At 41.9% G+C, this 23,713-nt stretch overlaps 1 protein-coding gene across 3 annotated transcripts; it reads right to left on the bottom strand.

The window, feature by feature from the left end:
• Window positions 1–232: 232 nt before the first annotated feature.
• On the bottom strand, window positions 233–23,313 carry RUBCNL (rubicon like autophagy enhancer). Of its 3 annotated transcripts, none has more exons than XM_066571269.1 (16): window positions 23,288–23,313; window positions 22,615–22,723; window positions 20,341–20,449; window positions 17,599–18,264; window positions 13,149–13,234; window positions 9,827–10,037; window positions 8,802–8,906; window positions 6,690–6,732; window positions 6,202–6,334; window positions 5,656–5,801; window positions 4,737–4,801; window positions 3,411–3,649; window positions 2,571–2,632; window positions 1,511–1,664; window positions 1,300–1,390; window positions 233–812 (listed from the first exon to the last, which is right to left on the bottom strand). In XM_066571269.1, exons 2-16 carry the CDS (start codon window positions 22,684–22,686, stop codon window positions 715–717), a joined length of 2,280 nt encoding a protein of 759 aa, XP_066427366.1. In that variant the 5' UTR covers window positions 22,687–22,723; window positions 23,288–23,313; the 3' UTR covers window positions 233–714. The 3 variants fall into 3 exon arrangements, with proteins under 3 accessions (XP_066427366.1, XP_066427379.1, XP_066427373.1); XM_066571282.1 differs by having other exon boundaries at window positions 13,149–13,210; XM_066571276.1 differs by lacking the exon at window positions 23,288–23,313 and having other exon boundaries at window positions 22,615–22,746.
• Window positions 23,314–23,713: the final 400 nt, after the last annotated feature.

The following is a 23,713-nucleotide window of genomic DNA, read 5'->3' as shown; positions in this document are numbered from 1 at the left end:
ATGTGATCTCCCTGTCTGTATCTCAGCCTGTGAGGTCTTCCATCTTTTCTTCCTGTGTCCTCTTGAGGAAGGAGGTGAGAGAGCAGCTGGGTGAAGTGTGAAGAGCACCTAGCAGCAGTCCAAGTTAACTCACCACAAGCAGTTGAACTGATGTGTTTAAAAGAAACTTAAAATTCACTGGTTCACAATAAGTATTTGCCATAACAATTTCAGATTAGCATTTGCCTAAAACTTGCAGACAAATCTTTTCTATTTATTGTAGAGCTTTTCAGAGAATGATTTTGTACTTCACCACTTTTTCCCCATTTCCAAAATTGAACATAGGCAAAGGCTTCCAACGCTCACTTACTATCTATACATTATCTGCAGAATTACAGAGATGAATCATTTTTACATGAAAAAATACAGTATTAAAAATCTTACATCCAAGGACAAAACATAGCAACAAAAGGCAGCCCAAAAAATTAACATCCAGTCTGTCACCATTAAGATGAAACTCCCTCAGGGTGAGTTTTCAATGACAATAATGAAGTTGACGTTTATTTTTTGGTTTTCTGTTTTTTTTTTATTTTACCCCCCATAAAGGAGACATGCATTAAAAACAGTAATGTCTAAAACAACATTATTTAACACCTAATCATGCACCTGAAGATTTGGCTCTGAGCATCTTCTAAAGCCAACAGTCAGAGGAACCCAGTTTCACTGAGGCACCAGTCAGGGAGTTTCTGAAAGAGTCCTCCGAGCTGAGATCCGCAGACATTTGGGGCAGCCTCCAGACTTGAAGCATGCTTTGTGAAAGCATGTTTTGCACTCTGTTTATGCATACAGAGTAGCATTTAGAGGAAAAAAAAATAAAATTAAAAAAAAAATCAACAGCTGTGTTCCTTGACTCGTGTTCTATCATGTACATATCAGCACAAAAGTAAACACAAGCAGTGCAAGGCTGGGACAACCACCACCACTGTAATAATTTACACTGAATGCTGGCAAGATCTGATAAAACAGCTCTCTCTCATGCCTAGACCCAAAAAACAGCCTCCCCCATGGTCAGGCAAATGCCTGGTTTTGCTCTCTAAATCCACTGATACGAAACAGCTGCCACAGGCTGTTTTTTGAAGATACATGCTGTCCATGATTTACAAATGCACATGCAGATTTTCAAATATGCATGCTTTCAGTTCTAGTTCTCAAAGTTGTTCTCAATGTATGCAAGCTAGTTCTCAATGTTTCAAGTAAGTCTAAATGGTTCTATTCACCAAAATTCCCCCAAGAAAGAAAAACATTCAGTCTGGAACATACCTGGGCACCTTTTACATTTGGCAGTCTGATATGGAAAGAGCAGGTCTGCACTCTGACAGAATTCACAGATAAAACCCTTTGCTTGACAGAGCTACAACAACAGCAAAAGGGTTGAATTAAAAACAAAGAAAAAATTATTTGGGAATGGCAGCAGGGGTATTTCCTTACAGTAGCAGCTGCAAGGACACTAAAAGCCCTGTTTTTTCCTTACCTCACAGCTATCTACATGAGAGGTGGAGCTCTTCAGAATATCTTTAAGAAGGGGCAGTAACTGCCCTCGTTTGATCTTCACCAGATCATCCAGTGAGAAGAGATGCAGCTCCTCTGTCAGATGGCTGGGAACCTGTTCAAATTCTTTCAGTATACTGCAAAGAGAAATAAAACCCAAATAAAGTTACAAAAAGTTGTTTCTAAAGTGTCTTTCCAGAATAAGCATCTTTCACTTCTCTAGTCACATGGGGATTATACAAGGCAAGTTCCTGCTATCTACCTCCCCTCCCAGTTTGAAATCACTTTAATAAAAATTGGAAGGTTTGGGATTTAGAATAAACTCTCTGCTTTAAACATGCATTCCTCAGCTTTGGAGTTGCCATACACAGTTATCCCAGCAATCCATAAATAATGTGTAAAGGGCTCTCTCCTGCCTCAGGAACAGTAGGCAAAATCCCAAATAGTATCTAATAAAATAAGCCAGGCTTATTTATTTGCTTTGCAAAGAGGACTTTGAGGGGTTTTATCCTGCACAGGTCACTACTGGGTGACACTGTGCTTGTGCTGAGCAGGTGAACTCTGGAAATAGAGCTATTGGTCTTTATCACTACTGCTTACTACTACTTTCATTTTTATAAAATAAACTGAATTGAGCATTATGACAGATTTCTGGAAGAAATCTTTAAATGCTCAAGGAACACACTTTTCAATTTAAAAAAGCCAACATATTTTTTTAAAGACAAATATCCTCAGAGACGTAAGTATCTTTGACATTTTAAGGAGCGAGAACCTAGGAGAAACAGAACAGGAAAAAATACTCATCTAACTAAAAGGACTCAACATTTAAAACCAAACTATATTACAACAAACAGCTACCACATAAAACTTGTACTTCACTCAACATTTGCAGTGCAATAGAAGGCAGTTTTTTTATTGGAGTTCTCTAATGATCATATCAACTTATTTAAAACTGCACCCAAATGTCTCTAGAGAAGAAGGCTCTATAAGCACATAATGTACATTTTATTAAGCTATTTTTCATGCATAATCACAGTCCATACCTTTCAGCAAACCTGCATGTTTTCAAAAGCTTTTTTAAATGAAAAAGCTGTTCTTGCGCCTCCTAAAAGATGGGGGAGAAAAACAAAGCTGTTTTTAAATCAAAAGCATTGCATTTATATATTCCTAAGTGAGGAACACCACTTTTGAGTCTGTAACCCTTGCAAGTACTAAGCCACACCTAAAAAAAGGGACTTTACACTTAGCATTGTATTAAACAAATGGATTTTCTAATGCACGAAAGCCAAAACAGGCAAAGACTATTTTTATTTCCTGACAAGTGAAGCAAGTCCTAATGCCAAATATGGCTGCAGGTCTTGATGCATGCTAGACCCACACCTGTGTAAGAACAGATAAGCCAGGAAAGCTCCTCAGCCAAGAAGGGAACACATGCCTACTTGCAATCTTCAGCAAAACACTCTTCCTGAAGCTGTAGGAGGTACAGCTCATACATAAGCAAAGGATGTTTCCCCGAATGGCCCACAAAATTAAGGAGTCATTCCAAAATTACATAACTTTTCAACAGCCAAAAGCCAGAAAGATGTAAATATTTACTGCTGAAGACCAACTCCCTTATATTCACTAAAACTAGAAACCACAAAGGAAACACCTCCCAAAGAAAACAGGGCTAAGGAGACCTCTGGCATAGGTTGGAAACACCTCTCTTTGCTCCCTTCACCTGAGGGAAAAGCAGGCAAGTCCCAGAAGTGGTGATGGGATAAGTCAGAAAAAAACAACCCTTCTCCTTACTACATGCACACAGAGGACATCCTGCCCTAAGGACTTCTTCCTGAAAGTCTCAGACCCAGAAATTCCTAATTAAAAAAAAAATCCACACTTACCCTGACCCTGTCCATTTCTTTACTTTTCGTGTAGAGGGTTTTGTTAATAGATGACACATTGAAAATGGGTTGCTGCCATATGCTGTCCAGTAGGTGTTTGGAGAAGTTGCAGACATAGTATTTTTTGAAATCCCACTTTGAAAGTATTCGTGCAGGAATAGAAGACTGGGCATAGCTGTGGCAGCAGTCACAGAAGTACTTCCCCAGGTAGTCACAATAGCGGAGTCTCCTGATATATTCTGCAGGAAGACAGCAATAAAATTCTGAGTATTTCAAAAACTTATGGGACATAACTCCAGTCTGTCTAAATAACTCAGATCTACTGGAATGCAGAGAAAGGGATTTTTTTTTTTGTTTTATTCTTTTCAGTAGAGGGTTTTATTATTGTGGCGAACACATGTACAAGGCTTGTACTTGGCATTAGAACAGAAAGTTTCCCTCAATTCCATATTTGTTCAACTGATTATAATTATCAACATAACATCTTAGAAAAACCCTGTTGCTTTAACCACAAAAGAAACACTATATAAAATACACAACAAAAATACTTCCACCAATTTTGGAGTCATGTTGGCACAATACCTCTTCACATCAAGAGATTTGTGGGTTTTTTCCCAGCTATTACAGCATCTCCTATTTGCTCAGCTTAATATGCTATCATAGATTGTTGTTACTTTACAGGACACCACAAATGCTACTCTTGTGAGCTGACCCAGAGCAAGACTTAAGAGCCACTTCAAAGATTTCTTAGGTAAGGTCTGTTTGTCAGTTCTGTAAATCATTGTGCTTTCAAGCAGTTCTCACAAAGAATCAGGAATTAAATAAAAAAACCAGTTTTTGTCATCGAGATCTAAAGAAACAAAAAGTTTTAAAAAGACACCCCAAAAGAACAAAACCACAGATTCCATAAGCTTGCCTACAGCCCCCAGAAAGAGACTTTTGGCAACGTCTAAATTGGCACAGGGAAAGAATTATTAAAAGAAACAACTGGACTATGCAAAACCAGCACTTTCCAGCCAGGAAGCTTGATTTTTTTTGTATATTTTTTTTTCTATTTTATGACTTATGAATTTTTGTGGTTTATGAGAAGGACATCTATCAAGTATTGTATTCTGTATTGTATGAAAAATTCCAGACACCGGAAAGATCCCACTGTCTGCTTTACTATTGCAGGCACATCCAACAATGAGATTTTTCTTCTAGCTCAGATAATTTAAAAATTGTGGTACATCTGTGCTGGTGAGGATTAAAGTGTGATTACAGTACTGATTGCAGTACAAGTACTGCACTTATTAGGGGTTTCTTGCCAGTTTTGGTAATACTTACTGCTTTCTATTGGGGTTCCACAGCCAACACATGTAAAGTTTTGAGCAGCCACCACTGCATCTCTCCTGTATACAGAGGCAAATAGTTAGACCATTCAGCACCCAAAAGACAGTTTTAATTAACATTCTTCCAAAGTGCAAAAGAGCTAACATTGGCACCAGGGAGAACGTCCACCTCAGGAGCTGACTTCTACCCCTTCACATGAAGAAGGGATATTCTGTAACGCTTGTTGAAAGAAGTAAATTATTTTTTAAATTATTATTTTTTAAAAAGTTAAAATTTTTGAATTTTATTAATTTAAAATTTAAAATATTATTAATTAATTTAAAATTTAAAAATTGTTTTTAAATTATTATTTCCATTTCTTAAGGTTGCATCAGTATCATAGGGTTTGGAGAGGGGAAATCCACATTTGCAACTGAAAAAGCAACTGTACCTGCAACAACACAGGGAACAGCCAGTTTGCTTACTGTGTGCACTTCACAGCATTTGATACAGGGTGAGACAGCCATTTCCTCACACATGACCTGCTGCCTCCCCTCACTTTCTGAAAACCAGCTATCCATAAAATACTAGCAGGACAGCAGGGAAAGGCAAAAATATTCTCCAGGTAGTGTCACAAAATGAAATTTTCAGGAGCTAAGTACATTGCCACTGTAACACCAAAGAGTACGTGCATTATCACATGGCAAACTGTACATGCTGTGTTAATCAGGATGTGCCAAGAGACAGAAAAAGAGGCCATCTGTTTTCTAGTGAGGCTGGTGACAGACACTGCAGAAGGCTGTGCCATGCACCAGCTCTAGACCTGCTCACAGCTCATCTGCACATGCACGAGATCTGTTAATCACCCAAGCTCCTTCCATCAGCTTTCCCCGTGCTATACTAAATGACAATGCCCAGATTCCTCAACACTTACTTGACTGAAGGATGAATATTAAATATAATCTGTGATCTTGGTGGGGACCAGCCAGAAGATCCTCTCAACTTGGATATGATCTTTATTTCTTCAGCCAGATTCAAACTGGACTCAAGTTCTCTTGGAATCTCTTCTTTCAGCACAGACTATTGGGAAAGACAAGCTCATGAAGATAACCAGCCCATCAACTGGACATATGTTAAATGCTATAGCAGATTTTTATCTCCCTTTACACTCCAGTATTTTAAAGTTCAGTTTTCACCTGCATGTAGTCCCCCTTCAAAATCCCTCATATCAGTCCCAGAAGAAAGCACATCCTGATTGTTCACAACTACATGTTTTAAGTGGGCTGAATTTTGCTGGAGAGAGAAAACATTTTCTAAAAATTTAGATAAAGTGAACTAATAAACTGTAAGCACTCATGTGTATTTGTTTTGGTTTTTTTTATGTAGCTTCCTCCTTTTCCTAGCAGTGAAGCAGCTGCAGTGAGACCATGATTATTTGGGGAACTGAATAAAGAGCTCGTTGTTTTCAGATCAGACTCACTCTCTGCTTAGATGAGCTCAGGCAACCAGACAGCTGAACTGCAGAGTCTGTCTGCAACCAGTATTTTCTGAAAGCTCTGCATAACTCCTGGGCTGTTGCTTCAGCAGAATTGCAGCCTGGTTCAAAAGATGATCTGAAAGGTAAGGAATACTGTCAGTGAAAAATAGCAGCACATCATCAGCATCTACACTGTCTTTTCTGCACCCAGGAAAAGTTTTCTCCATTCCTTCATTCCTACCCTCTTTCTTTGATACACTCAGGCCCTTGAAGAGCCACAGACACCACCTCCAGCAAGACTAGGGGACCAGAGAAACACTGCTAAGCCAAGCACCAGAGACATTTGCTGTCAAGCAGCATTCCTTCCCCTTCCTTGAGAAGGCCCAATTTACCACTCCCACAACTTTCCCTGCCCCAGCCAGAAGAACCACTGGAAAGCTGCTCCAGCAGAAAAGGTAGAGCCATGGGGCAACTGTAGTAAAGATACACACCTTTTATCAGGGACTACAGACAGATTTTCAAGGTCTTCAAGTTCTGCAGTAAAGGAGAAAATTTTATCAAACCATTTAAGAAACAAAGCATCTCTTACTCAGCACTATTTTAAAAATACTTTCTGTGTTACCACAGTGTCAGTTTCAAATACATTCATCTTTCCAACAACCTTCCTGGATGTGGGAAATAACCTCAGCCCTGGTTGCAAAACAGGCATAAGGAGTCTTATCTCCTCTGCATATCTCTGACATGATGAAGAATATTCCCTAATATCTTTGCATCCTATCATCACCATTAGCCTGCCTTCAAGAGCTGAAATGGTAAGGAGAGAATAAATGCCTGCTAGTCAAGTTCCAGACAGAAGTCACTCAACAGCACAGAGCCAAAAGAGGCCACATTAGATTTTTTGGACACTAACGGATGTTTGGAGACCCCAATCATAAACATACAAGTTAATGCTATAAACATGTTAGTAAAAGGTGAGATTAATGCAACTAAAGGACACCACTTCATTTTGTCTACATAGACACAATATGCTTATGCCAACAAGGTGTTCACATTGGTAGTGTTAGTTTTGACCATGCTTATTGCTCTCAAGACAAATGTTTCCCCATTTACACATCCCAAAGTAACTCTTGCTGCTTGGAATGTAGTTCTTTTGGGAGCTTGTTCTTCATTAGTAGATCAAGGAAAGATGAGAGGAAAAAATAAGTCTCTAAGACCAAAGGGAACAATAAAAATCCATTTGTTATCAGAAGAAGTTAAAACAAAGGTTAAAAGTTGCACAGGCCACTTTTCAGGGTTTCTACTTCTGTATGTGTAAAAATCAGAAGCAAACCAAATGAAACTCAGGATGTCCTAAAGAGAAGCAAAGCCCATGTAAGAAAACAGAGATTTTGTGCTGTAGACCTGAAGCAGAGGGAGAGGCTGCCTAAAACTGAGTCAATCAATTTCATTAGGAAATTATCATGTCCTAAATTCTCTCAAACAGTGCTGCTATAGCTGACTGAGGTTGTGCCAGTCTCACACTTTCTAAATGCATGTTCCTTTGGTTTCATTCTTAGACATAATTTTAGTCCCTCTGTTGGGTTTGCATGGCAAGATTTTGGTAGGAGGAGGGGCTATGGCAGTGGCTTCTGTAAGAAGCTGCCAGAAGCTTCTCCCAAATCTGAGAGCCAATGCCAGACAGCTCCGGAATGGACACACCATGGGCCAAGGCTGAGCCCATAGCCATAGTGGTAGTGCCTGTGGGATAGCAGAGCCAAAATGGGAGGGAAAAAACCCTGCACAGCTGCAGCTGGAAAGAGGTGTGAGAATATGTGTGAGGAACAGCCTTGCAGACACCAAGGTCAGTGGAGAAGGAGGGGCAGGAGGTGCTCCAGGAGCCAGAGCTCTGGAGCTCCAGGGATTCCCCTGCAGCTCCTCATGCAGGCCATGGTGAGGAGGCTGTGCCCCTGCAGCCCATGGGAATTAATGGGGGAGCAGAGATCCCCCTGCAGCCTGTGGAAGAGCCCAGGCTGGGGCTGGAAGATGCTGAAGGAGGCTGTGACCTAGAGCAAAGGAGCCCATGCTGCAGCAGGCTCCTAAAGGATGTGTGGGAAGCCCCAAGAGGTAGAGAAATCGTAAGAGAAGTTTAGCCCAGGAAGACGGGAGAGGTGGGGTGGAAGGTGCTTAAAATTTTAATTTCTCACTATCCTACTCTGATTGGAAATAAATTAATTTCCCTACGTTGAGTTTTGTCTGTGACAGTTTTTGGTGAGTGATGTCTCCCTGCCCTAATCCAACCCCAAAGCCTTTTGTTCTGATTTCTGTCCCTTTCCAGTGGTGAAAGGAAGTGACAGAGTGATTTGCTGATCACTTGGTATCCAGCCAGGGTCAGCTCACCATACTCTCAAACCAGCAAAGATATTCTTTCCTAGAAATGAAATCCTGCAGCAGTCTGATAATTCTGCATGTGTTCTAATAAGGACCTATACATACATAATTGTTTCCATTTTCTCATGTTATTTCTCCTACAATAACATCTACTAAATCAAGAGAATTCCCAAACAATGGAATAGATTCAACTGAACAATATATCTGTTTCTGCAGTTACAATTTTAAAGTCTTACCAATAATTACATATTCATCCTCTGAGTCACTGTGGCAATGAAATCTGGTAACCTCATGATGTGATGGTAGATGCACTGGGGAGCTGAGAGGCAGCAAAGCACAGCCTGCCCAAGACAAGGATAAGATCAGTTAAACTTTTCCAGCATTTATAAGTAGCTGCAATTATGTTTACATTTTTCATCACTTGCCAAAACTTTAGCACACAGACTGCATTTATTGAGCAACTTTAATTGTTTTTATGCATACACAGAGCAGGCCAGTTCTTTGGAGTCTGTCATACAGTATGTCCCTCAGTTTCTCAGCCAGAATCTTGCAGAGATAAACCCAAACCATTTATATAGCCAGTGGTCTCTCCCCTTTTCATGTCCAAGAACACCATTCATTCTTCCACAGAATTTATGTAATTTAGACTTATGACATTTAGACTTTATGTCACTTCAGACTCATGATTCATCACTAAGATCTGTACTACTCAAGAGACTAAAATCTACTTAAAAATGCATGTGCTATACTCCTGCATAATAATGCCAGGAGTATTTATTATCTTGCCTTAACCTGTATGTGAATGAATACTCTGGGGAGTCTCACTCAAACCAATTGCACATTGGTTGCATTCCTCGTCCGCATATTGCAGAAGCAAACACAAAAGGAAAGACACAAATTGCAAATACTACCAAAAAAATTTAAGCAGAGAGAAAAACAGCCAGCTACAGGCATGCTCTATGGACAGTCATGCTTGGCTTTGTGGCATTTAACCCTACATTTTAATTTTAATGTAAAAAATGATTATAATTAATAAAACATAGGTGTGAACCACCTATGTGGTGGCAAAAGGAAGTATGTAACCCACAGGAAAACACTTGTGGCATAATGATCCTCAATGGACGCAGCTCTCCAGAGACTCAAAGAAGGTAACAAGAGGATTTGGTTCCAAACAATGCCCCAATTTGTTTAGTATTTTCTTGCACAGAAACAAACAGCAAAGGCTTTCAAACAAGGTTACATTCTAAATTAAGTAACTTGCCTTCATAACCACTGTCTGAAGAGGTAACAGAAGAATCAGACTTCTTCACTCCAGGGTAAGAAGATAATTCTGAGTCAGTGTGATAGCTGCCATCTGATCCACTTGTTTCCTCCACACCCCAGGATTCTGCTTGTTGTTGGCTGAGGATATTACATTTCATTTTTTCTAGTGATGCTATAATCATGTCTGCGACAAAAAAGTGTGCGTTTTCCTGGACACGAGATTGGAACGCTCATTAGTACACAGCATAGCTGATATTTAGTTAAGATGAAGTAAAATGTATCATTTTCCTCCCATACTTTTTCAACTCTATAAATAAAAATGTAAACCTGTCTGACCTTTTATTTAAAGTCAAAAACACCACCCCAAGGGCAATTCAGGAACAATATGCAAAAGGCAACTGCCTAGATAATTGTCTTACCCTTGATTATAATATCCAATCTACTTTATCTTACCCATGTATTAGATAAAAATGAACTTGATTGCATGACTAACTGGTGTATGTGTATGCATTTCAGAGATGCAGTCTTCTAGTTACACTGCATTATTTAGCATGCAAGCGTGCATCCAAGTAACCTATTTAATATGATTTAATTTCAAGTCAATGTGTATGAGCAGCTTTGCACATAGGCTAGCTGGAGGGGGCCAGAAGTGGCAAGTTTTGAATGGAGTGTAGATCTTCAGGTGGAGGGAAGTACAGGAGCTAGTAAAATGTTTTCATGTGTTAAGAGTTAGGGCAGTGAGGTGGGGAATATGCAGTGAGATTGCTTACATGGCCAACTCAACCCTACGTAGAAATTCCCTGATAAGAGTGAGAACCTGGCTCCCCTGGGCTTCCCACTGCCTTAAATAAAAGGCAGCTGTTCCAAAGCTTCACTGTAGCATTTCCAAATCAGACAACACTTCCTTGTGATGTCTCTTGCCATCTTGCCTGCCCTGGTCACCCATTCTCCAGGAAAAGGGACCACTGAGACATACACACACACCTGGGGCTCCTTTCCTAAATCCTAATTCCTGTATCCCTTGCTTTCTGAGGTCTAACAGAGCATCCCACCAGCCCCACCTGAGCTACTGCTGATGGTCTGGGCGCAAGTCCCACACCAGTCTCAGCTCAAAAGTGGATACATCATGGAGAGATAGTTGTACTCAGGCAGCAGGGTGGTAACCCAGAGATACCCAGGATACTCTCAACTGCCATGTGCAAACATAAACCTACATCTAAAAAAGCTATGGCAGTATCCAAGGCTAGAGACTCTTGAGTGCAGGATAATTAAAGCTTTAAAAAAGTGGCTTATGCTCAGAAAATTGTACCACTCAACATCAGTATTCATTATATCCCCTCAACTTGTATGGGAACCATGAAGAAACACATCAGTGTTTAGGAATAACTAAATCTTAAGGAGCACAACAGACAGCACAGCTTTCTTACTGCTCACAGACAAATACATGTAGACAAGATTAATCTCAGCATTAGAGTGCACCCAAGTCCCTCTGGGTGTTTGGAGAGACTTATCTTTTTCCTACCACTAATTAATATGACTTGCTTGGTGCACAGTTTCCCCAGAGACAACTTTCAGTGAACTTCAGGAGCCCAGGAGTTTGCTATCCCTTCCATTAGCAAAGAAATAATTTAAAAGCCTTTTTTCCTTTTGGGAGTTATCTCCTACTTTGAAGATAGAAGAAGTCTCAAATTAGTGGCAGAACACAGCCTATCAGCATGCCCTGCTGATAAAAGCAATTATGAGTGTATCTGAGAGAGCTGCATTGCAAAAACATGAAACAGAACACACAGACTCCTGTACTCAGCATGACTATCAGCTTTCAGCTCTGCCTACTGATAGCTCCCTCACCCTGCAAAGCAGACCCAACTCAGCTGTGACACATCAACCTTCTCATTTCTGTCCTCTCCCACTAACATCAGTGGAAAGTCCCTTTAAGATTATCTGACCCATTTCCTTCCTGGCACACAACTACAACTGCAGGACCTACTGACACCACATGTACCTTAACTTTCAGTCCTAAAGTTGAAAGAGATTATTTCACAAGCTAGAAGTATTTGAAATTTAGTGGGGTTTTGTTTGGTTGGATTTTTTTGTTCTTTGGGTTTATTTTAAAGGCAGCCTTGCTCATAATTGAGCTTTTGCTATCTTTTAACTTGTAATCACATCAGCCCCCAATCTCTGCACAGTAGTAGTAGCTGGTAAGATCTTTATTCACTCAATACTCAGATTGTGGTTTCTAATCCAGATACCAGCTCACTGGTCTCCTGGTGTCTGAAAACAAATTACTTTTGTTTTAGGTCCCACAATAAAGATGGAGAAATATTGTCTCCTTTCTGAAACACCTTTCATAAAAAGCAACACAAAAAGCTAGTTCAAGTTCATTGGGTTCTGGTGTGTGATTTATTGAGTGGGTTTTGTTGTTTGAAATGCACCTTATGGATGTTGAGAGCTTCAAACCAAAGGCAGAACTTGCTCCTCTGGTAAAACCAGTGCTGTGCACAAAGATGGTGATTACCTCTGGGGCCTAGGACATGGGACCACATGCACACAGTCCAGCAAAAAAAAATCCCCTTTTCTAGGCACACTTTTAAAGCTCTTTTATATTAAATCCTACTCATTACAATCCATTAACCCCTCTTTTTCCACTGTTGGAAAAGATTAACATTTAGCACACAGAGTTGTGTGTGACAGCTTTAACTCCTCATCTTTAGCTCTATTTACAGGCTTGAGTAGACTGCCTATCTGGCAACACACCTAAGACTGTTTGAGGCGCTTATGAGAAACTGCTTGAATTACTGCAGCTCTTAAGAGTTATTGGTATCCATACTGTAATTCTTTGACAAAAAATCTCACATGCTTATCATCAGCACACACCAAAAAGCCCCATCCTCTCCCCATCTTTTGATACTAAAAGCATGAGGTAAATCTCATACATATGCATGCATGCAGCTGCAAGAACTTCTATGTAATATATTCTAATATAACTTTAAAGTTACTAATGTTAAAGTTTGCTTTCAAGGAATGTGTGGGGAAATGATGGAATGAAAAGCAGAAACATACATTGTTCCTGTATATATTTCCATTACTTAAAAATAATTAAAATATTTAATTAATGGGTCAAGAGTAGAAGGCAAATTATGAAATAGACATTTTATGTTTGTAGATTCACCCATAGAGGGCAAGAAGAGGGAAAATAGAGTATTTTAAAGATTAGTACATCTATCAGGAAGTTCTTTTATTGAGAAACACCTCTCGTCATTTGGTTTTGCCAAATAATAAAATGTAAAAACCGTGATGATGATAGTATTTGATGTCCTCACCTTTTCCACATCCTCTGGAAGCATGCAGACGTCCTGCAGTGAACGATTCAAGGGTATAGCACCTATATTCAAAGGAGAAGTAGAACCTGAGGGTATGACAAGAACTTTTATTAGTTACTTCTTTCTCTGCAGCTCCCAAGATGCATGCTGGGACTTCCAGAAAGCAAAGCAAGGGTTTTTCCCCAAAACTGAACACCACCGGGGCTGGGTAGAAGCTGTGGTAGAAGCTAAGGCAGAGAAAAATGTGAGAAACACGCTGGCATTTGACCTATTCTGGCAACCTGAAGCATGAACATCAACTACCAGAGAAACACAGTTTAAATGCTGTGCTGTGACAGCAGCACTGCACTCCCACACCAGTTCTCTCCAAGCTACAGCCTGAGCTGCTGGGGACAACCACAAACAGAACCTGAGGCTGGATTTGCAGCAATGCTCTGCAGTAGGTGACACAGCCAGCTAACACTGCACTCTGCTCCTTCACAGTTGCTGGAAGAAACACAAATCCCACTGCTGTCTGGGCATGCAGAGAGATGCACCTTAAAAAAAATTCCCCATATCACTGCTGGCATTGTGTTTGCAAACACTAAGTTTGGAAAACATCTTGCCATTACGTTTCCATGCTCCAAGGAAATGTCCCTCCTGCTTCCAAACGCAACCCATACTGGTACTGTGTCCAATTGTGGCATTAGCCACAGTAATTATCCCCAGAAGTGCAGTTTTTTTCTCCTGATAGTCTCTGATGAGTAATTGAAATAAATTTTATCTCTTTTTCCCCAATAAGAACTTCTCACTGTACAGCAGAGAACACGTCAGGTTTTTACTGGGGCTTACTACCTCTTCCTGGACCTTGAACTCAGAGTTTCTGTTTCACCCTCATGATGTTCACAGGATAAAACAGACTGTATATGGTAGAAAAGGGCCACACAGACACCATTTAAACATTTTGCAAATAGCACACTTAATCAATGGCTTTTTATTTTTTAAAAAATGCCCCTCCTAAATTGGTTTAAAAGCCACAGGCTAAAGAGCTCCCAGAAAATATGATCATAATTTATGTAAAACTTTTCTCCAACTGAGGGACACTGACTCTCAGGCCTAGTTTGGATTATTTATGTTGCTGTACCTAGAGAAACCATTATGCTGCCCTGAGCATCAATGACATCAGGCTGTAAAGTCAACACTGCACTCGAGCAGAGCGACACAGATGGAGAGTTTTTGTACAGAATTATTAATACCTCCATTGTGTATACCATGAAGGAAAACCAGAAAGGCTGACAATGTGACTTTTCAAAACACATTTAACGGCCTAATTAAGTTATTTTCATACCTACCTAATGACTCATCTTACTAGGTAAGCTCTATAGCTTGATAATAGACTACATTCTCGTCAGTTAAGATAACAAATATTACTCTCTAAACTAAAAATAATAAGCAGAAATAAGGAAATGGGAAAATTATTCCTTTCTCTTTAAAACATAAGACCCAATTCATCTTAAATATAACTTTGAAATCTAATGGGAGCTTTCTCCTTTGCTTACCTCTTGCATCCCACTTGCATCTTTAAGTAAAAAAAGAATGTAAAAAAAGCACAGGGAAGGAGCCCAGCACATCAAGCAATGGGATGCAACTCTGGGTCTGATGCAGGAAAGTTATCTGGTTGCCCTTCTGCTCCTGAGCACTGTTGCCTGAGGCTGCTGGGGCTGGGGAAAGAGCCCTAAGAGCCAGAGAAGGAAGTGACTTTGATGTACATAGAGGTTAAAAGCAAGAACAAGCTTGTGAACTCAGTGACACACTGGCCACAATAAAGCCCCCAGAAAACACTAAACTCAGTCACAAACTCTTCACTAACAGTGACAGAGCCTTTTCAAAAGGTTGAATAAGGGCCATTCTCTGGTAGCCTCAAACATATGAACACAGCCTAGTAGGAATTTCAGGGGACCAGCAGAAAATCCCACTAAACAAAAATTATATTCCACTGAAAAAGAAATTTTCCCAATTTAAGTGATATTACATAGTTTTCTTGTGTCTTGTGCATCCCTCAGCAATTCTCCTGTGAGAAACCATCATCTCTAAGACAGCAAGTCAGGAAATCCTATTGTGTAATTCCTGCACTCAAATTAGGCATTGTATTTCTTCTTTTTCATTTTGCTATTCACTTTTCACATCCTCATAGTACTGGACAGTGCAGGAGAGAACGAGACCTCATTACCCAGGCTACCCAGTAGCAAGTTAATGGTTAAAAGCAACAAGGAATGAAGAAATGCAGAAGTTTTCACTTTGTACAGAAAAGGCCCGAGTCTAAGGCCGAACATATCACATTGCAAAATGTCTATCAGGATCCTGCCTCCTTTGAGGAGTATCTTTTAGTAAAATCAAGGATGCTCTTCAGTCACCTGGTGCCACATTCCTTGCTCCCTTTGTTTTGGAGAGCCAGCAGCACTACTACCTCAACACAAGCTTGTGACACATCCGCCTCGTGCCAGAAGGTCGAGTCACGCACGATGTATTTGTTCTCCTACACGTGCCTCGCAGTCCCCGCTGACCCCGAGAGCCTGGGCTGTGTTTTCCAGACCCAGCTCTCCAAACGTGTGACTGGCCTCAGCCAGCCCCAACTGCTGGGTGCGGTTTCCTTCTCCCTGCTGGGCACTTCTCAAAGGCACGGAGCACACGCAACACCCAGCAGAAGGAAACAGCCACAATCGTCACATACTAGCTGATGACAACAGCCTGTCCCAGATGACAGAGGTGTTACTAAGAGCACACAGTCCTGCAATGGCATGTGCCTGTTTGAGACCTTGCTGCCAACTTAGACCTTGGAGGAGTTCTGGGTGAATAGCTAGAAAGGATCAGAAACTGGAAGTGGAGGTCAGTGGAGTGTCACCGTTAGGACTACTACTGACCAAAGGGAGAAGAAAAAACCCAAATCAAAACAAACCAATAAAACCTAGACATTGTATTATTATTTTATAATACAAAGGCAGGATGAACACTCCCTGCTCTTTGCTTTTATTCCAGTAGAAAAATCAGACCTCAGCTGCAATATATTTTATGAAGCTCATAATCTATCATCATGGAATCATAGAGGGGTTTGGACTGGAACAGAAGTTGAACATCACCTTGCTCCAAACCCCTTGCCATGGGCAGGGACACCTTCCACTACACCAAGTTCTCAAAGATCACTCACTAGACCAGGTTGGTTAGGACCCCAACCAACCTGGCCCTTGAACACTGAAAGGTATGGGGCATCCACAACTTCCCTGAGCAACCTGTGCCAGTGCCTCAGCACCCTCATAGTAAAAGATTTCTTCCTAATATCTGGTCACTCTTCCTATTTTTTATAAGACCCCCTATAAGTACTGGAGGGCTGCTACGAAGTCTCCCTGGAGCCTTCTCCAAGCTGAATAACCCAAGCTCTGTCTTCATAGGAGAGGTGCTCTGTCCATCTGAACATCTTTGGATATTAAGTCCTTAGATGCCACTAACATCCTTTATAAACAAACCCAAAATGCTTCATCTCGCTGTACCAAAGGCTGCTCCTGTCAATATTAGGTGTTAAACAGGAGAGGACTGTTTTGCTGCCTCAGCCAAAGGGCAGGGACCCCAGCCTGCAGCCCAGGAAGGCTGGCCCACCCCATGGAGGCCCCACAGCCCCAAGGCCAGGCCAGCTGCTCCCCCGGCCATCTCAGGGACACATGCTGAACTTTCCCACTGAACAGCTCCTTACCTACAGGACTACACTGCCCAGAACCCCCTGACACTGCAGGGACAGAAGGCACCCTGCTCAAAGGGCACCCTCTGCTAGCAGCCCTCAGCCAGTCCTCTTCACAGACAACACACAGGATTATCCATATAGCTGGAAACTGGTGAAAGGTATAAAGAACCTGTTTTACATCAGATGGGGGTTTGTGTCTCCAAAACCTCAGGGCACTTGCAAAGGAGAACAGGAAAAACAGTTCCGCTCCAGAACAACCAATTTAGTCATAATAAACTGGGTGATAATGCCCTACCTCCAAAACCCCAGAATCCAAGGACTTCCTCTCCTCCAGCTGCTGCCAAACACAACACAATCCCACACAGACCAATGAATCACTACCCAACCCATGCTATCTGCTGTTGGGAAAAGGGTAACAGTGAAGACAAGATAAAGCTGGTAGAAAGCTCATCCAGTGGACGTTCTACATTTCTCACAGCTCGGCAACTTCTATGGTTTATCTACAGTTGTATATTACAAAAGTATTTCTGCATCCTGAAAGATGCCTACTGCAAAAGCCTAAGCATCTCTCATTTTACCAACCACCCCTCAGGTTCTCCTTGGTTTTTAAGCTCTTTCTCCCCTCTCTCCCATTCTGAGTGACAGCATCAGTCTTATTTGCAATCCCCATAAATAAGGACCACTTCAATTACACCTCTTTGCAGAGATCTTACAACAAAAATGCAGCTGTAAAGTTACCTGTTGGATTGACTGGCTCTGACTGGGAAAGGCCACTGGGAGAATCGCTGTTGTGGCTGCCGAGAGGCACAGCCTCCACGGCATGAGGGTATTTCACTAGATCTGTTTTACCAACAGTTGAATCTGAAAGCAACCTTGTGAAAGCCAAGTCTCTTTCAGGGGAGGCACAAGATTCTTTTCCAGAATGCATAACAGCGGATGTGATGGTGCCTCCAGTTAATGTCACCTGGGTAAAGCAGTCACGCTTCAGAGGGGACACACTTGAAAGAGTGAAACCATTCAAGGAGGAAGCAGCAGGATCTCCATCAGTATAACGGGGACAAGGGAAAGTATCCAGTGAAGGTTTGGGGGAATCACAGTCTGTGTTGTTCCAACATGCCCGGGGCCTGGTAAACCGAATATCTGTTTGTGTACAGGCAGTGCTGTGATGCGCAGAATCACTGTCGCTGTCATCATGGCTGTCCCCGGTGCTGCTTTCTTCCCACTGCTCCACATCACTGTCAGGATGCTCAGCTCCCTGCATTGTGCTTTGCTCCAACACCAAAGAGGGCTTTAAACCAGATGCATTTAAAACAGACATGAGAATGTCTTTGATAGCTTCAGCACTGCCTGGGTATGATCCAAAACTTCCAGCATGTCCGATCACTGCTGGCCTTGAAGATTCATCTGTTCAAAAATTAGAATAAAACAAGGGGTTAGGAAACAATACTAAGAAAAGATTAATACACAACATGAATAAAATGCATAGTATTTTTTACACAGGTGAGAAGACAGGACAGCTGAATTCACTCACCACTCGCTGCTGCCTCTTCCTGCAAAAAAGCTCTTGCTTTCTGCACTCAGGAAGCAATTCTGTCATTGATAAAGGCTAAGTAATAAACCAACAGTAAAGTATTCTGCTGCTATCCAAACACAATCAGCTAAGACTTTAATGGTGACTGATTGTCAGTGTGCTCAAAAACATCACTGTTCTACAAAACAGGATAACAAAACTATTACTAGTACTGGTACTGATCCTATTGCCAATAGAAGGGAAGATTACATTATAGTAAGTCACATGGAAGATCAATAGAGCAGAAAGAGTAACAAAAATTACACTCAGTAATACAAGGTCAACGTGCTTGTGTGTTTCAGTTCAGGCAGACTGGAAATGGCTAAAGTAAACTTCAGTCCCATTATTCATGGGGTGGCAACACTTGGCCAAACCATAACAAACTTAGCCCTGTCACACCAAGATCATTATAATGCCTCTGAAAGAATGAAAAGTATTGCCAAGGTCCTATGTGATCTACTGCAAAACTTAGCTCCAGAAAGCAGAAAAACATCTCTTAGTGGCAGACATAGAACATTAGCAGGACCCACAAGTGTGCACCACAACAGCAGCTTTTGAAGAATAAACTGAAGTCCTGTACCTTGAACAAAACAAACAAAAAACCCAAAAACAAACTAAAAAAAAAGCCTCAGAGGAACTGCCATAATTCAAGTAATTGAGAGATTAGACACAAAGTCTATGTTCAAGAAGAAACCATTGACTACATCAACACAATGAAGTTAATACCAATCTCCTTTGGGGAAGATAAGTCAGTTGTAAAATTCTAAGAATAGATACAATCAAGAAGAATTATTTCCAGGACAAAGAACTCCTAGTTAGGATGACAAGGATTGTTAAACACTGCTGGTGAAAAAAGGAGGAAGTCTTGCAGACTCCAGACTTTGCCCAGAGGTTGCTCTCCTTGGACATATCTCATTGGAAAACAGTAAACTTCTCTGTAAGTCTCTCACCTGGAAGCCTGCATGCACGCAAACAACATGATAAGAAAGTTTACCAATGAAGGTATCAAAACCAAACCAAAAAAAAAAAAAAAAAACCTATGTATTTTGGAACAGCAAGTCCATATAAAGACCAGAACTCATCAAGAAAAATCTCAAAAAAGCCAAGAACATCACATATAACTGAAACTGCAAGAGCTGCTAGCAAAACTAACCTAGTAAAGCCAGGTCAAAATCAGCCAGAACATGTCAGTAATAGGGATCAGTCACTTGCCACTTACCAGGACACTGCTCTTGCAGAAATAGAACAAAACTGCACATTTTACTGGCTGCACTTGCAAACAAACACTTGCCAATGTAGCCAGCCATGGCAATATAAGGACAGGAATGGGAAAATTAAAACTAGCTGACTTTTAAACAAATACATTTCAAACTTTTCAGGGAAAGAAAGACACTTTGGAAACTACTGACATTTCAATTGCACAGGAATACCTAAATTTGGGCTGCAAACATCATCTTCTCTGTGCTAAATATGTAGTGTTATAATAAAAAAAATTGTAACATTTTATGAGCTGAAAGAGGCCTCAAAGATCATCTAGTTCCAATCCCCCTGCTGTAAGTGGGGACACCTTCCAGTAGACCAAATTGCTCAGAGTCCCATCCAACCTCACCTTGAACACTTAAAGGGAGGGGGCATCCACAGAGTTTCTGGGCAACCTGATCCACCCTCACATGCAAATGTCAGCATTAACTAAAACAGCCAAACTACCATTAAAAGGCAAAAACCACCCATACTTGCAAGTTGTATAATGTATTTTGATGTTGTACCACCCTCAAAGCCAATAAGCAAGGAACCCTCTTCAAACAAACTAGACTTGTTTAGTACACACAAACACCAATAGCTTTTGCTAGCATTACAAGCACCAGCACTACTCCCCCAGAGGGAGGCAATTTGGGACAAACTGGCATTACCTGAGAGAACAGAGATTTGAGGTGTCGGAGCCAGGCAGCTAATCCTCACAGAGGGATTTGAAGAACACGCTGAGTCGGTGAACGCCACCTTTAGACTTTCGTGGTTTAACTATAAAGAGAACAGAGAGGCAGACAATTTGGTTATAAGATAACAGCACTCTGCTAATGATACCCTCAGTGTCACAGTCATCCCAGCAGGAAGAACACTTTTCTGAAGCCTGCTGACGGTCACCTAACCACTACCTACATTTCTGGCTGCCTGGAAATCTCCCCAGAAGCATGCACTGTCTGGAGAGCACTCACATCTCAGCTCTGCATCTCTCATTTCACTGCAGAAGGCAGGTGACCAAAAGAAACTCTCCACAGCAGGAGGATTAAGCATGTGCATAAATGAGACAAAATGCTGAATAGGATGCCTGTATATCTACCAAAACAACAGCAAAGGAGTGGAAAAGAATTCAAGGAACCACCAATCTGTATCTGGAAGTATTGGCGTTTTTAGATGTACACAAATTATAAGCTAAATCTGTAAGCTAAATCTATGAGGATCCAGCTCCACAAATATCTGACCCATGTGCTGCTTTATCTCCCAGCTCTAACAACTGGGAGCAAGTGTGGTCATGTCACCTAAATTGATAGAACACAGTGCATGTGGCTCATGTCAGCAATGTGACTGACCCAGCATAATGCAAGAGGTGACACAGATAGCTAGTACTCGACCTGGCATAGGAGCCTGCCAGTATAAGCTGACCAAAATTTTGAATGTATTTGAACTGCCTGAGCAGGTTTATACCAGATCAGCACTTCACTTTTTGCAGGCAGGATGCTTCCAATTCAGTATTTCTACCCCTCAAAGCTGGATTTACCATACTGTCAAACCACTGTAAGCTGAACCAGGGAAACAATTTAGTGCAGATACTCAGGGGCTAATTTCAACAAGAGACTCTGATACACTCAGGACAGCAAAGCAACGGGTATTCTCCCTAAGCTCATAAATTCCTTGTGAAGACCTAAAATTTGTCACCCACCTCCCTGCTGCCTCAAGTATGTGATGGACCTGCAGAGCACAACACAGAAAACAGGGAAATGAAAGGGATGCCCTGCTCCCACATGCACATCGTTAAAAGGCACTTAACCAAGGCGCTGTGCCTTCCTCACAGATCAGTGAGAATGTCTGCACACTGAAGCACGACCAGGACTCCTCTCACCCTCCCCTGAATTCTGTGATCCCATAAAAAGAGAAGGGAGTTAAAGGTGTGCTGTCCTCGGCCACTCCGGGTTGTTGACCTCTACACTTCCTACGTGCAACAGTGAGGTGACTCAGAGTACAGCTCTTGTCCAAATACCCTTCTTTCAGACTCACGGAAAGCAGAAGAAATTAAAACCCACAGAGAATTTCCCTTTTAACAGAAGAATAATGTTTCAAACCAAAAATAGTATGCGTAATTTAAAATATTTAGCGTTTGATTATGCCAGTGTTTAGAAAAATACGCTTTTCAGTATCTGCTAGTGTTTTTTATTTTTCCCCCCCTCTGTACTTCTTTAGATAAACTGGCATGTAGGCAGACTTTATACACATAAATATCATATGGTCAAAATTGTTTTCAATACAATTAACAAACTCTGAGCAATTAACAGATTCTACCTCTTAGGATACAAGCATCCCAAGTGCCCAGCAAGATAAATACAAGTACTTTATCAGTAATCATAGCTGTTAAGGGTGCTGAGTTTTAAGACTTTTGTCTTTGTTTTTAAACAATGCTCCCATTTCTCAGCTCTTATCAGAACGGTGTGAGAATTCAGGTACAATTTCCATTTACTCTCCAGATGCTACGATTTCAATTAAATCACAGGGAAAAAAACGTCACATAACTGTCCAATAACCGCAAAAAAAAAAAGGCGATTAAAGAACAGTGATAAGGAAATACAACAACAGAAGCACATGGAAAGCACGACACACTGCCATAACAAAAAAAAAACCAAAAAAAAACCCAAAAAAAAAAAAAACAAACAAAAAAAAAAACAAACAAAAAAAAAACCCCAACCATAAAAAAGAAAAAAACCAACAAAGACAATTTGACATCTTCCTACTATAAAAGAAGTCTGTCTTTTCCTCCCCCACCTGAGTATTGGGACTGTGTTTCCCAAGTTAACTCTACCAGCATTTAAAAATAACTTACTACATCCACTGAAACTAAAAGCTGGTTTTTGAACCAAAACCCTCCTGAGCTAGGAGCACACTGAGCCACCATTCAGAGGTCTCCCTTGCCTCACCTTCTCAGAGCAGGGATGTTTGAAGACTTCTGTTCTGCTGAAGCTGGCGAGCGCTACTGCATGGAGAGACATGATGGGAAAGCTTTCATTTTTCGGTGTTGTTAAGTACCTGGAAGCAACAGACAGAGAATTACAGTCACCGCTACGTTATCCGTGCTTCTCCATCTGTTTTGCAGACTCTACAGTTAATATTCTGAACTATTTTCCGTCCCGACTTGGCACGCTTATAGAAGCTCACCGAAAAGCAGAGCTCAGCAACAATGGAAATGTGCTTTAAAAAAGTGCCTAACTCAGGGGACGGGAGAATCGTTTGTTTGCCTGCTTGTTTTTAAGTAACACAACAGAAAAGCCTTCCACATGCATAAGAGGAAGATTATTGATGTGTGGTCCTTTACAGTTTGCTGTAAAAGGAGGAAGAGAGGGAGCAGAGTGGGCAGCAGCGGGCTCCGTGCTCCGGCTCTGCAGCAGAGGCTGCACCCCCACGCCGGGCAGGGGCAGGGGGCAGCGGCGATGGCAAACGCCGGCGATGTCCCCGGCACGCCGCGCAGTCACGGCTCTGCTGCCATCACGGCTCGGCAAGCGCTGAACCCGGAGGGAGACCCCGGCACCTCCCGCCGCCCCAGCAGGCACGGACCGCTCTCCCCCGGCCGCCCGGCCGCGCTCCCACTCCCACCTGCGGCCGCGGCTCCAGCGCCTCCCGCCCGCTCGGCCGCCGCGCCGACGATGCTGAGGCCGCCTCCTGCCCGCTCCACGTCCCTCCCTCTCCCTCTCTCCCGGCCCGCCTATCCTTCCTCCAGAGGCGGAGCCCAAACCAAACGACGCCGAACAAATCTAAACAACTAAAAGGCGGCTGCTGAGGAGTCGCGCTGGGGCTTTGGGCCTGTCTGGGTTGGAGAAAATGAGTCTGAGGGCCGGCGACCTCGTTGCTTTTTACACCTTCCTGAGGAGAGGGAGGGGTTTAGCTCTTCTCGCTCAGCGACAGGACGCGTGGGAATGGTTCAAAGCTGCTCCTTAAGTTTACACTGGACATTGGGGGCCGTTTCTTTGCCGAGGGGAACGGCGTTCCTGGAGGTGGTCAATGCCCCAAGGCTGTCCGTGT

The sequence above is a fragment of the Molothrus aeneus genome, chromosome 2 (genome assembly GCF_037042795.1).
Source record: "Molothrus aeneus isolate 106 chromosome 2, BPBGC_Maene_1.0, whole genome shotgun sequence".
NCBI classification, from domain to species: Eukaryota; Metazoa; Chordata; class Aves; order Passeriformes; family Icteridae; genus Molothrus; species Molothrus aeneus.
Note: the sequence above shows the minus strand (reverse complement) of the source record. Positions and strands in the feature narration are given on the sequence as shown.

Coding starts and splice junctions, on each gene's coding strand:
- RUBCNL (XM_066571269.1), bottom strand. CDS start 22,686: ATGTCTCTCCATGCAGTAGCGCTCGCCAGCTTCAGCAGAACAGAAGTC. Junction 13,235..17,598: donor AGAGCCAGTCAATCCAACAG/GTAACTTTACAG, acceptor TCATACCCTCAG/GTTCTACTTCTCCTTTGAAT. Junction 1,665..2,570: donor ACATGCAGGTTTGCTGAAAG/GTATGGACTGTG, acceptor TTCTCTTTGCAG/TATACTGAAAGAATTTGAAC.